Source organism: Cherax quadricarinatus, chromosome 86, assembly GCF_038502225.1.
Source record: "Cherax quadricarinatus isolate ZL_2023a chromosome 86, ASM3850222v1, whole genome shotgun sequence".
Classification (NCBI taxonomy): domain Eukaryota; kingdom Metazoa; phylum Arthropoda; class Malacostraca; order Decapoda; family Parastacidae; genus Cherax; species Cherax quadricarinatus.
In genome coordinates this window covers 13,521,309-13,537,045 of record NC_091377.1, presented here as the reverse complement: position 1 = coordinate 13,537,045, position 15,737 = coordinate 13,521,309, and the positions used below count along the sequence as shown (strand labels likewise).

The window sequence follows — 15,737 nt, the reverse complement described above, 5'->3', positions numbered from 1 at the left end:
GGCCCGAGACTGTTCAACTGCCTCCCAGCATACATAAGGGTGATTACCAACAGACCCCTGGCAGTCTTCAAGCTGGCACTGGACAAGCACCTAAAGTCGGTTCCTGACCAGCCGGGCTGTGGCTCGTACGTTGGTTTGCGTGCAGCCAGCAGCAACAGCCTGGTTGATCAGGCTCTGATCCACCAGGAGGCCTGGTCACAGACCGCGCCGCGGGGGCGCTGACCCCCGGAACTCTCTCCAGGTATATATATATGCAATAAGATCACAGTAAACAGGTGATTTCAGAATATGCAAAAGAACCAATCTGAAAGAATAGAGAAATTCCAAGCGCTTTCGTGACTACTCACATTATCAAGGAACTATGATTCCTTGATAATGTTCCTTGATAATGTGAGTAGTCACGAAAGCGCTTGGAATTTCTCTATTCTTTCAGAGTGGTTGTTTTGCATATATATATATATATATATATATATATATATATATATATATATATATATATATATATATATATATATATATATATATAATATATATATATTATATATATATATATATAATATATATATATATATATATATATATATATATATATATATATATATATATATATATATATATATATATATATAATGCTGTTTTGGTCGTTGGTATACCTGTTAAATACAGCCTTAGTGACCAACATGCAGATGATAAATTTTAACCCTAACTAGAAAAAAAAATTTTCACATTCTTTAAAACGACAAAAACTACCGTACTCAACGAAGAAAAAAAAACACTTGCGTACAACTTTTGCGTTGTGACAAGTTAAAAAGCAATCTGGTAAGCACGAGGGGTCAGCTAAGAAGCAATTAGAGTCAACGTTGGTCCCACCAGCCTCTATATCGTGGCGCAGACCGTCCAACTTAAACAGCGTGCGTGGGATACCAACCCTTTAAGAAACTGTGAAATGTCCCGCGTTGCCACACTTGAATCTGCTCGTTGTTGTTTCGTTACTAGTGGTTAGCCAGACGTAAACACACACACAACCTGTGATAATCTTGGCCTTATAATTTCTGCAGAAAAGACCAAAGTGTTTAACAGACTACAATGGTAACCGTAAAAGTGAGTGTGTCCCATAAATGTCTAGATATAACTGTTCAATGTACACGAACAGTTGTGAATATAACTAACAATGTAAGGATAGACATAAAGCTCTCAGAACTACTGTAGGGTATAATTCCAAATATGATGCAGATGTTAGAATTGCAAAAATGATGTAACAGCATATATAAGATCGTTGATAGGTTACCATGCACCGGTTTTAGTCCTGCAAACACAGTAGAACCACTGAAAGACTCGAAAAAACACAAAATGAACGCCTGAGACTAATTCTTGGCTGTCCTATAACTAGCAAATAATACGAGGAAAGAATTTAGAACACCTAGTGTTGCTGACAGAATATGTAAAATTACGCTAAATATACGTCCCGTTTTGACTGGGACTGTCCCAGTTATAAAGTCCTGTCTGGAAGTTCTAGTCAATTTGTCATTTTGTCCCGGACAGAAGCATCGCTGATGGAAAGAGGTAGAATGATAATCTACAGTAAAAGGGCTAAAGTACTGCAAAATAAACACTAATTTAAGCTGCAGCGAGTTTTATGAGAAAAATAAAAAATAAACCATTGCTAAGGTTTATTCTAGTGAAAAATATAAATGTTTCTCCAAAGAATGATTCCATACTTTATGATTCTTGTTCTTTTTTCTGTAGTTTTTGAGAAACTGGTACATTTCAGCCCTTATTTGTTTGTATTAAAGAAAATATACCTATATCATGTATAGTTTTTTTTTTTTTCAAAATGTCCCGTTTTCACTTAAAGAAATTATGCAAAGCCTATGTAAAATCAATGTCATGATAGGACTGAAGGTGCTGCCTGGTGATCGAAACGAAGTTGTCTCTAGAGTTACTAGAGCATAGAATTCATGGGACAAGTGAATCAAGATGGATTCAAATAACAGCCACACAAAAATGTTTGGACTATATGTACAGTATGATGTTAGGAAATAACTGCATTTCCCGCCACCCTGGCAGATAACAGATTTTGTTACCACTTTGGTCACCTTCTCTCCCAAGAAACTAATCATATACAATCATCAAATTCGATTACTTTCTAAACTTAGTGCTCTACAACACATACACGACCTTAGAACAAAGAATATCATCACACAGACTATCTTTGCTGATGGCTTCCTTAACACTGACAGTGGGAAGGCAGGAAGTGCTGTTATTGTAATTACACCAGACTGGTGATACTATAATACAGAGGTGTATTAGAATTAATAACTGGGCTTCCACCTTACAAACTGAGCCGTTAAGCTTGTGGAAACTACAACCTCACACAGTTTATTCGTAACTGATTCTTCTTTCCTCATTAATTATTTTAAATAACCCAAGACCTGAATGTAGCATACTTGTGTATGAAGCTAGGCACAGCTTTTGTGGATTCCGTCTTACACAGGCCTCATGGAGCATAACAAAATTAATAATTAGCTAAATAAGCATTAAAAAAGAGAATGCGGAGTATATTTTTTTCAAACAGAAGTTTACTAAACATTGTCAAAAAGGAGCTGGCAAACGAGCTTGAAGAGCAGTACAGATAGGAACTAAAAGATCCATTATCCATCATAATAAAAATTGGCAAGTTAAACAAATCTATAGAGAAAGTAACCAGGTCAGTAGCTTGCAAATCATTTTTATTGCTAGACTGAGACTAGGTTATAAATATCTCTGGCAGTACTGTTGTTAATGCTAGACTAAGGCTCAGCTAGCAGTTACAACAGTACTGTTGTTACTTCTAGACTAAGGTTAGGTTATAAGCATCTCTGACAGTACTGTTTGTATAGAGATGTCAACGACATAAATCGCAAAGTGTGTGGACAGAGACAGGGCCATACACTGAAGCATTATATCTTAATTATTATTATTATTATTATTATTATCATCAAAAAGAAGCGCTAAGCCACAAGGGCTATACAGCATTATATCTTAAGAGACTTAGTATCCAAACATCTAACCTTTCATGCAAACCTTACAGGATATGGCAAAACATCTCATAGATAATGATAAAATACTTGAAATCTTGAGTTTGTATCCAAATTTTGCTTCAAGTATGAATGAACTATTTTTATAGAGGAGATTGCAACCCAATTGTGATCAAAGGGTCTAGTGGTACTAAGATGTTTTTTGAGACTGTATTCCATACTATATTCTATATATTAACTTCATGAAGTAATTTTAAAATATGAGAAGACTAATATTTCTTTCTAGTGATGTAATAACCATCGTGACCTCTGTAATCGTGATTTTTGGGCTACCACTCACAGGATCTTGTGTAACCTAACCTAACCTTATGTAGCCTAAATAAATCTTACCTTGCCTTACCAAACTTACCCTAACACAACCGCACCTAACATAATTAAACTTAATATGGTAGCTTAACATTCGGGCCTATTTAATCCATGTTAACTGACATCCGTCACAATTAACCCAGTTACACATTAGAAATAGTAATGACAGCATCATAACTTTAACAATATACACAAAAAGTACGAATCTCCTCAAGATTCATCTCCTTTACCTTCCTAGAAAAGCAGCGAAATCAAGTTGTGTGGTTTTGATGCCAAAACTAACCTAGCCTAAATATGCTAAAATTTACGTCATAAATAACCTAGTTCGCTGGACCAACCATATTCATTGTAATTCACAATTTTCCCTGGGGAATGGAGACTTTCCTTGGTTATGCAAAGTGTTTAACCCTTATCAATGTGATGATAGAAAAACTTATCACTTAAAATTCTCCTCACTTAACCAAGATGATAATACACTTCAGGACTGCTCTCACTTTAGCAAGGTGTTATTCAAGAAACTATTATTAGCGCGCCTGAGAACCCATCCAGCACCGGTCTTTAGTATTTCGTTATTTTTTAAAATATTGCGAGGGGTTTAAATTTTATTTTACAAGGCAGCTGAGGTTTACCACAGCACTAAAACGTCGTAGATTAGTAACAGAGTTAGGCTCACAACAGAAATTCCCCAGGCTCAATCCAGGGCGAGGCCAGACGTAAGGGCCTATCTACTAACAGCTAATACCCTTCATTAACAGTAAACTTATATCTAGGATTTAGCCAGCTATGGTAAGTGTATCCTAAGAAAATTCAACGATACCAACGAAAAATGTGTAGCATTGTTTGACTTTCTTGGGTTATCCTGAGTTATAATTCCTCATGAGTTTATAGGTTAGGTAAGGTTTGCCAGGAAACAGGACATGTGCTTCCTGACGAGAGTCTTAGTCATATGATGACCCGCAGCTGGAGCTTCTGGTCATCTGACCGAGGCCTTCCACTGGCTTACAGGTCCACCCCTTTAAAAAAATTTGGTTATGGCTATAACCATTTTTGATTAGGTGTTAATAGCTCGAACAATCTATTATAACATGAATGATTAATTGGTTAAAGGTGTTTACAGCGTATTGATTTCACGAGATTAATAAAGATTACACGTAACCAACCAGACAATTCTCTAATCCCTAAAACAGTGATTAAACTCGGCATATATACGCTACGAGAAATACAACTCTCGGTGCATATATCTTGCTCTGCAGTCATATATTGTTTACATTTATTAACGCTTTACGCTGCAGACAACTATACAAATTAAAAATTAATGTGCAACGATTATCTGAAAGACGGCTTAACGTGTACTGGTTTATTATTACAAATTTAATTACCACATTATGCAGCCAAACTGCTCCTTAAATGTCGTAGCTACCTAACACATAGTGTAGCTTACCCTGATTTACATGATCTATAAACGACTACTGGAACTATAATGGAGTACTTGACGATAACCTCATCGCCCTACTGTGAAAACTCATCCTGTGTGATGGAGTGCGACAGAAAAACCATCCTGTGTGAGGGGTGTTAAGTAAGCGCAATTACTACTTGCTCTAACTTTGTAAAATGTCATATACATCATACTAGCCGTCAATGTGATTATATATACACATAATTTTGATAAAAAAATATATATACATACACATCAAGAATAGTGTACCCTACGCACCTATTACGCAGGATAGTCTCCCTGTCATACTCCATCACGCAGGATGAGTTTTTCTCACGAGGTAATGAAACCCGTCAGTCTTAGTAGACTTCAGTAAGGTGGCTAGGATATAAAGTCTTCTGTGAGCTCAGTACCTACGGCAGCTTCAATGGTTTCATGCCAGAACTGCTGGAGGTATTTTTACACAGGGATAACCATTATGAATGGCACATCACACGCCATTTTTTGTGGACCTGATGAGCACATCGTCATGCAAAGTAAAAGCCATGACCAGACCCCAATTATATAATATATATATATATATATATATATATATATATATATATATATATATATATATATATATATATATATATATGTATATAAGAAAAGAAATATGTGGTAACTACGTAAAATGAAAGTCAAAGTAGCGGAAAGTATCAAGAGAGGATATTTCCACCTCATCAGATGCCCGTCTACGTAGGACTCCAGGACGCACTAACATTCAAAATCATTATCCTCATAAAGAATATAAAGGCACAACACCGTGACTGCAACAATACACAAATAACCAGCACATAGGAAAATCTTATGACGATGTTTCGGTCCAATTTGGACCATTTTTTGATTTTTAATCATTTAAGCGGAGTCTTACAAATTAAACACGATATTAAAACGAATTATACTATAAAAGGATTCTCGATAATGTAAATTCAAGTATAAAAAAAGTGTTTACAATGAGGTACTATAAGTACTGGCTACCCACAGCGCTATTCACCTGCAATTAACTTGATGCTGTTACAAGTCAGTAAACTTAAGCTGGCAACAAGACTACAATCACGTTAACACTCGAAGCCATGTTAACAAACCTATACTTATACAGACAAAACCCATTTAAATTACGATGTTGACGAGTTTGACTAGTGAGTAATGCTGGCCAGGAGTAAACCTGTGCTGTGCCAGGATACACACAGATGATTAATTAATTATCTGCCTGCTATTTCCTGTCAGCTGTGTAGTGAGATTATAACTGGTGGTGTAGGTAGAGCAGAGGTGTGGCAGTAACAAGGATTGCATGGTAAATATAGCAGTGAGGAGCTAGCAGGTTCCTGGCAGGTAGACACAGCAGTCTCTCTCTTACCACCGTCCTGCACTGACAACCAAAATAGCCTGGCTGCCTGCATCAGTGTGGCAGCCTGCTGCTGCTGCTGCTGCTGCTGCTGCTGTGGCAGCGGTAACCACCTCCCTCCTGTCACCCCGCTATATAACCCCAGTAATAAGTGTTGCAGTGGATCATTTACGAGGTGGAGGGGTTGTTGTGGGTGCAGCAAGGTTGAGGGTGGCACAGCATGCTGATAATGATAGTAAAGTGCAGCATGCTGGTAGTGTCACACTAGAGTACTGACTGCCCCGAACCAAGCCTAACCTCACATAATGTTTCTCTCACATGCAACTGTAGTCTATCTAGCGCCTGTCCTCACAACCCATCCACACAGATACACTCATACTTAAAACAATTACTCAGCCATCGGTGGTTTACGTCAATAAATTACCCCTAATACTGTAATATTACGTTTGAAAAAACCATATGATGTTATCACGCTCAGTGAGGGGCCCAGCGAGGCGGTGCACCAGCAGATGCAACAATATCACACTTACCTTCTTCATAATGCCGGTTTTCCTCTTGGAAAACGTCGTATATCTCCTCAGTTTATTGTCAATAAATTCCATCTTGATTTTGACTCGTCCCTTGGTTTTCTTGCCGTTGGGAAGTGTTTTAGACTGTGGTTGTTGGTTGTCGAGGGAGGTGTGATGGTGGAGCATGGTGTCTCTGCTCGACGACGGGTTCATCTTGTCTTCTTTCTTAAGAAGATCAGTGTCGTCGTCTGAGGATAGTCCCAGAGGTTCACGGTCTAGCCCAGCATCTTGGGCGGAGCGCTTCATGCCTATCCCCATCCCGCCCATCGCAGCCATGTGTGGCTGCGAGAACAACTCGGGGTCAAAGGCGCCGAAATTCATTCCAAATTTATCGTCAACGCTGTTATGGCTCTGGTTTTGCATCTTGAAATGAACACTAGAAGGTCAGAAAACACATATTTAACTGTACACCAAATGATCACGACAATGAGGCTCGCACCGCACCCACGAAAATAATCACTGATGCTCTCTTCCCTGCCACAACACGACTGAACATAAACACCTCAACACAGCTGATCTCTGCTGCCGCACAACACCCACCAACCTCCTCACCTCCGCACACAAACTAGTTCCCTTCCCTGCTACACCTTATGCTCATATATCTCCCTATATTTAACATTTTTACTCCCCTAGTGGCCTTATAAATGACCAAATTTCATACAAAATTTTCAAAATATTCCCTTAATATGGCGTCATAGAGGTAGCGGATGAATACATATTCTCATCTGTATAATGGCAGGGTTCGCCATATAAGGAAATCATCAGGGCCAAATATGGCAGAGGCTCCAAAATTGGCAGGCAGGCCCCGCCTACCACAACTTGTTACCACCATTTAAATAGTGCACGTGGTGATTTACCAGCCGAGGTGCAGGCAACACCGTAAATATACGTCAAGCCTACAATGTTTTTGCTGTGCTCGTGAAATGGCTAGCTTTAAAAGGAATATTAATAACAAAAATCTCAGCAATAAATCACAGCGCTGCATAAATTTTGGATATTGTTTATAATATATATATATATATATATATATATATATATATATATATATATATATATATATATATATATATATATATATATATATATATATATATATATATATATATATATATATATATATATATATATATATATATATATATATATATATATATATATATATATATATATATATATATATATATATATATATATATATATATATATATATATATATATATATATATATATATATATATATATATATATATATATATATGTCATACGTCTGTAATTATGTGTGCACTCTTAATTGTATTCATCTAATTGTAGCTGCAGAGGTAGAGTCTCAGCTCCTGGGCTGCTTCTCTGCTGGTTTCGCTCTCTTCTGACTACGTGAGCCCTATCATACCTATTCTTAAGCTATGTATGGATCCCGCCTCTGTCTCTTCACTGTCTAGGTCGCTTCACATCTAAGGCTAAAGAAATAATTCCTAACATCCCTAAGGCTCGTCTTCACTTTTACCTCCCCACTGTGAAGTTAGACACAATCTCCCTGTCCATCCTGTCGATTCCCCTCAGTATTCTGTACGTAGTAATCACGTCATCTTTGGTCCTTCTGTCCTATGTCACCAGGTATGGCTCCTCTTGCCTTTCGTAGCTCATGTTCAGCTCTGGGACTAGTTTCGTTGCAAACCTTTGCACGTTTTCCAGATTTGCAATTATTTTATAACCTGCATGAACTGTATCACTGTAGACAACAAGAGTATTTCAATCCTCCATGGAAGATGTGTTCATTTAATATCACATACCTGCAAGTTCCTCCCAAGAAGCTCATTGCCAGTAATCCCTTCCTTAAATCACTTGTTAAACCAACTGCCCATAGAAGAAATTTCCCGCCTAGCTGGTAGTAATAATGTACCGCGTGTTATATATACTGATGGATCTAAACAGGAGTCTGCTGGCAGGGCTGCATCTGCTCTTGTTGTCACCTCCAGCAGGAGTCTGCTGGCAGGGCTGCATCTGCTCTTGTTGTCACCTCCAGCAGGAGTCTGCTGGCAGGGCTGCATCTGCTCTTGTTGTCACCTCCAGCAGGAGTCTGCTGGCAGGGCTGCATCTGCTGTTGTTGTCACCTTCAGCAGGAGTCTGCTGGCAGGGCTGCATCTGCCCTTGTTGTCACCTCCCTAGATAATAATGATAGGAACTATGTAGAGTTAGACATAAAAATTAACAAGTAGGCGTCTACACTGCAAACCGAATTGTTTACCATCCTAATGACAAACAATTTGCCATCCTAACTTATGACGTTGGGCTTGACTCTGGTACTACTGATTCTGTGTCATCAATGAAGACCCGTGACTCGCATAATAACAACATGCTCATTGGAGAAGCCATGTATGGATACTTAAAAATCCTGGAAAAGGGCATTAATGTACAATTTTTATGGATTCCATCACACATTGGATTACTCCTTCATGATCAAGTTGATATGTTACCCAAAAAAAGTACCCTGAGAAAAAATATAGAGTATAACTTTGGTGTATCTGTGTTTAGCATTAGGAGTAATATTAAGAGAGAAGTAAATAATGAATATGAATGTTATAGAAATGTAATTAGAAGCCTTAGTGGATCTATAGCTCACTGTGGATATAAATCCAGATGTATTCCTGTTAACCTTTTTGGGGCCTAGCTTCTAGGCTTTTTGTGTATCCATATGTTCTTGCGCTACCGTCTACAGTCTACACTCTACAGGGTAGATATAGGGTACACAATTAACTAGCCGCTTTAGCAGATGCGGGTTCCTTACTAGTGCTACATACTCTTGACATATCTTGTGTATAAGGTCGTGAATGCCTCCGTGTTGGGTTTCTTAAAAACTACCAGTAAATTTCTTATTCTCGCTTTTTCTCCTGCAGTTATTCGCTTGTGAGTCTCAAGAGAAATTCTCAGAATTATGCTCACCCCGAGGCCCTTTTCTACCAGGTAAGTTTGCAGTCTTTATCCCTCAACCTGTACCATGTTTCCGGATGTCTTCGTCTTTCTCCGACTTCCATAACTTTGCATATGCTGGGGCTCAGTTTCAACAGTCAATTGTAAGACCAATCATACAGAATGTCCCGATCATTTGCAATCTTTCCTAGTCTATTCCTCTTTGTATTCTCCTCATTAGTTTCACATCATCTGCAAATAAGGATACCTCTGACTGAGTTTCCAATGTCATATCGTTTACTCACACAAAAAACAGTACTAGTCCAAGTATTGACCCTTATAAACCCCATTCCAACACTTTCTCCCTAAAGTAAAAGGACACAAGTGCAACTAATATAACATTTTATTGTGGCAACGTTTCGCTCTCCAGGAGCTTTGTCAAGTCGTTACGTAGCGGCTTGACAAAGCTCCTAGAGAGCGAAACGTTGCCACAATAAAATGTTACATTAGTTGCACTTGTGTCCTTTTACTTTACATATTGTCGGTAATTCTACCAACATTATTACTTTCTCCCCTGACAGTATCTTGTTCCTTCTCGTTAAGTATTTCTTGATTCACTGTAGTCCTTTTCCTGTAATTCCTGCCTGATCCCCTAGCTTATGTGCAAACCTCTTGTGGGCTACTGTATCGAATGCCTTCTTGCAAACCAAAAATATACAGTTCACCCATCTCTCTCTCTCTCTCTCTCTCTCTCTCTCTCTCTCTCTCTCTCTCTCTCTCTCTCTCTCTCTCTCTCTCTCTCTCTCTCTCTTACTCAACTTTCGTTACCTTATCATATAATCCTAGCAGATTTATGAGACAGTATTTACAATCTCTAAAACCATGATGGCTGTTTATGAATCTTCTTTTTTCCAGGTGCTCCACTGCTCTTTTCTTGATAATCTTCTCCATAACCTTACATACCATGAATGTTAGTGACACTGACCAGTAGTTCAGTGCCACCTGTCTCTCCCATTATTTAAATACTGGGACTACTGTTGCTGTTTTCCAGACCTCTGGCAGCTGTACCAGGTGATTTGGTGAAGACTGGTGATAGTGGATCACACAGTTCCTTTGCTTCCTCTTGCAGAACACACAGAGAGATGTTGTCTTGTCCCACTGACATCTAGGTGTCTAGTTCACTCTGTATTTTTTCACCTCTTTTCCCGTTGTTTGTACTGTGACCGGTACTCGGTCCACTCTCTCTTTGACTCTGGCAATATTCCTTATTTTACTGCTAATACTTCCCTAAATTTTGTGTTCAGCTCCTTACAGACTTCCTAACCATTCCTAGTGAGCTCCCCTCCTTCCTTCTTCAACCATATTACCTGGTTCTTCACAGTTGCCTTACTTCTGATGTGGCTATACATCAACTTTGGCTCAGATTTGGCTTTTAATCGTATGTCATTCTCAAAATGCTGCTCAACCTCTCTTCTTATCTATGTATATTCATTTCCCTATTCCCCAGCATTCTTTGCTTTCTGTATGTCTTCCATGCAATCACACAATTACCTTTTGCCTCCCTGCATTTCTTGGTGAATCATGGACTCACTGTGTCCTTGCCTGTACGTGAGAGTGCACTCACTTATTTGTACTCACCTATTTGTGGTTGCATGGGTAAATTCATAGCTCTTGGCCCCGCATCTTCCCTGGTCGCTACTAGGTCCACCCTCTCCGCGCTTCAAGAGCTTTATCGTACCTCTTCTTAAAGCTGTGTATATACTCTGCTATATGTGGTTGCAGAGGTCGAGACTCAGCTCCTGGCCTCGCCTCTTCACTGAACGCTACTAGGTCCTCTCTCTCCCTGCTCCATGAACTTTATCCTACCTCGTATTGAAGCTATGTATGGTTCCTGCCTCCACTACCTCACTTGCTAAACTATTCTACTTCCTGACTACTCTATGAGTAAAGAAATACTTCCGAACATCCCTTTGACTCATCTGAGTCTTCAAGTTCCAAGTGTGACCCCTTGTTTCTGTGTTTCCTCTCTGGAACATCCTGTCTCTGTCCACCTTGTCTATTCCACGCAGTATTTTGTGTGTCGTTATCATGTCTCCCCTATCCCTCCTATCCTCCAGTGTCGTTAGGCCTTTTTCCATTAGCTTTGTCGCAAACCTTTGCACTTTCTCGAATTACATGGCGTGCTTGACCAGGTGTGGGTTCCAAACTGGTGCTGCATACTCTAGTATGGGCCTGACGTACACGGTGTACAGTGACTTCAACGATTCCTTACTAAGGTATCGGAGTGCTGTTCTCAGGTTTGCCAGGCGCCCATATGCTGCAGCAGTTATCTGGTTGATGTGTGCTTCCGGAGACATGCTCGGTGTTATGCTCACCCCAAGATGTTTCTCCTTTAGCGAGGCTTGCATTCGTTGGCCACCTAGCCTATACTCTGTCTGCAGTCTTCTTTGCCCTTCCCTGATCTTCATGACTTCGCATTTGGTGCGGTTAAATTCGGGAAGCCCGTTGCTGGACCAGGTGTCCAGCCTGTCCAGGTCTCTTTGTAATCCTGCCTGATCCTCATGTGCCCCAGGCCCAGACTCATGGAACTCTGTGTTCATCAAGAATTGTAAGAAGACCCTGTCACGTTCCTTCAGCATTCTATGGAGAGGGAGCATGGACACAGCAGTCATCCCACACTCACTAAAAACAACAGACATAGCCCTACTCCACAAAGGTGGCAGTAAAGCAATTGCAAAGAACTACAGACCGATATCACTAACATCAAATTTCATAAAAATCTTTGAAAAGGTTTTAAGAAGCAAGATCGCCAACCACCTACATACCCATCAGTTACACAACCCAGGGCAACACGAGTTTAGAGCAGGTCGCTCCTGCCTGTCCCAGCTACTGGATCACTATGACAAAGTCTTGGATGATATAGAGGATAAACAAAATGCAGACTTTGCAAAAGCCTCCGACAAGTGTGACCATGGTGTAGTAGTGCACAAAATGCGCGATAAAGGAATAACAGGAAAAGTTGGTAGATGGATCTATAACTTCCTAACAAACAGAACAAAGAGCAATAGGAAACTGAGTAAAGTCTGAGGCAGCTACGGTGAAAAGCTCTGTTCCACAAGGCACAGTACTCGCTCCCATTCTATTCCTCATCCTCATATCTGACATAGACAGAGATGTAAGCCATAGCTCCGTGTCTTCCTTTGCGGATGACACCCGAATTGCCCTGACAGTGACCTCCATCGAAGACACCGCAAGACTCCATGCGGACATCAACCAAATCTTCAAATGGACCCCTCAAAACAATATGAAGTTCAACGAAGAGAACTTTCAACTTCTCAGATGTGGAAAACTTGAGAAAATTAAAACTGTATCAAGGTATACAACAAATTATAACCATACAATAGAGCGAAGAAGTAATATGAAGTACCTGGGAGTGATAATGTCAGAGGATCTCACCTTTAAAGACCACAACAATTTATCTACCTCATCAGCTAGAAAAATGATAGGATGGATAATGAGAACCTTCTAAACTAGGGACGCTAAGCCTATGGTGATTTTCTTCTAATCGCCTGTTCTCTCTAGGCTGGAATACTGCTGTACACTAACTGCTCCCTTCAAGGCAGGCGAAATTGCTGACCTGGAGAATGTACAGAGAACTTTCACGGCACACATAAGTACGATAAGGCACCTAAATTACTGGGAATGGTTGAAGTCTCTTGATTTGTATTCCCTGGAACGCAGGCGAGAGAGATACATGTTAATATACACTTGGAAAACCCTAGAGGGATTAGTACCAAACCTGCACACGAAAATCGCTCCCTATGAAAGCAAAAGACTCGGCAGGAGATGCAACATCCCCTCAATGATAAGCAGGGGCGCCACGAGCACACTGAGAGACAACACAATAAGTGTCAGGGGCCCAAGGCTGTTCAGCTGCCTCCCAGCATACGTAAGGGGAATTACCAATAGACCCCTGACTGTCTTCAAGCAGGCACTGGACAGACATCTAAAGTCAGTACTTGACCAACCGGGCTGTGGTTTGTACGTTAGTTTGCGTGCCGCCAGCAGTAACAGCCTGGTTGATTAGACCCTGATCCACCACGAGGCCTGGTCTTAGACCGGGCCACTTGGACGTTGACCACGGAAACCCTCTCCAGGTATACTGTATTTCCCTCCACCTTTAGTTCCACCAGTTACTCGAAGTTCAGGACCACAGGATCACTAGCACCTTGAGGTGTCTCATATGTTATTTCACCTATGTCAGATGTATCTAGGGTAAACACTAGGTCTAGTCTTGCTGGTTCGTCATCTCTCTTCCTGGTGATGTCTTTAATGTGCTGATTCAGAGGTTTTCCTAATCGCTCCCATCAACTTAGCACACTATGTATCCGTTACTCTACGTGGGCTCTAGTAAGTTTATTCAGGTATACACAAATACAGTTACATAGATTATCATACATAGCAACATATGTGTAGAGAACCTGGGATAACCCAAAAAGCTCAGACTCCCAGTTTGTTTCTTTGTGTGTGGAATCTGTCATGATAAGTACTTAGCTTCACTTCAGTACCACCAGCATGATGGTAGTACCACCTATGCAGGTTGGTACTACCATGAAGGGAAAACTCTGGTGAAAGGTAACTGGGAAATTTCCACATTAACTAGTCCAGAGTGGCCACAAGGACTACATACTGAGAGTGTAAACAGAGCAAGTGGGAAAATTATTTAGCTAGGCTGAGAGACTTAACATGCTATCATCCTCCTTGTTGTACTCCTCAGTCCTTGTTACTGCAAGCAAGTCTTTAGAAAACGATAATTAAAGTCTCTTTGGTTAACAGAATGAGCTTGTTATGTGACACTAAGATGTGTCGTCGTGAAACATGTTCACTACAAGTTGATGGCCAGATGTTAGAGCTACAGTGAGAGACCAGAGATTATGTACATTCTACAGCACAGTTATCTTCATGAAGATCCAAGAGACTTTTAAGAGGTCCGGAACTTTAAGCAATTTTATTTCCCACTGACACTTCCTACACAACCAATTAATTAATGAGCAGAGTTCAGGACACGAACAAAATTTCAATCACTGTCCGTGTTCATCTAAGGAGCAATATAAACACATAACTGTGTCCTGACAGCCACTGCAAACACACACTCAAATCTGACACCATTACTGTCTGATGTAAGTGACTTAGAAAACCGTCAAGTTGAAGAATGAGACACTTATGCAACATTTAATAATTTTTATTATGGAAACGTTACTCCAGACAATCAAGATGAGCACATCGACTCCAGGCTGAGGGACTGATTACCTCAAACTACTCATCTTCCACAGTTCTTCTCTGTACTAGAGTGAAGCTACTGACTGGTGAAACGTCTCCGCAATAAAGATTTCCAAACGTAGAACAAGTGTCTCGTTCTTCACCATTAGTATCACCTTAATCCTCACCACAGATATAAAAATAAACGAATTTTCAATTTATTTATCCGTCTTACTGGACATTCGTCAAGACGACAGCCTCCTCGACCTGACCTTCACGAAGGTTCACACTCACTCAACCCACCTACATGGCTGCTACACTTTTCACACTACCTGTATATTCCCACATTTCCCAGCATTCTTTATATCTGAAAAGTTTGATCTCCAAGTGAAACGTCGTCTTGGTAAACTGTTCATTCTACCTTTGTCTTACAGTGTTACGCTTGTTGATGGAGATATCTGAATAATTAATTAAAGGAGTAAATGTTCTATGGTTTGGATGTGACACGTTTTCCTTGTAAAGAAATTCAATATTACAGAGTAAATGATGTTACTTGGCAGGGAAGATTATTTTGCAATTTTAACACATTTCTTTATTTGTTTTTCGTTGTTGTATGTTAGATAAGATAAGAGATAAGATTTCGTTCGGATTTTTAACCCCGGGGGGTTAGCCACCCAGGATAACCCAAGAAAGTCAGTGCGTCATCGAGGACTGTCTAACTTATTTCCATTGGGGTCCTCAATCTTGTCCCCCAGGATGCGACCCACACCAGTTGACTAACACCCAGGTACCTATTT

General features: G+C 40.0%; 1 protein-coding gene across 1 annotated transcript in view; it reads right to left on the bottom strand.

The window, feature by feature from the left end:
* Positions 1-7,267, bottom strand: part of LOC128702956 (serum response factor homolog) — a 162,279-nt gene extending 155,012 nt beyond the window's left edge. The window contains exon 1 of the mRNA XM_053797447.2: positions 6,736-7,267. Within this exon, the coding sequence (XP_053653422.1) occupies positions 6,736-7,137 (402 nt within the window). The 5' untranslated portion in view covers positions 7,138-7,267. The remainder of the gene's footprint in view (positions 1-6,735) is intronic.
* Positions 7,268-15,737: the final 8,470 nt, after the last annotated feature.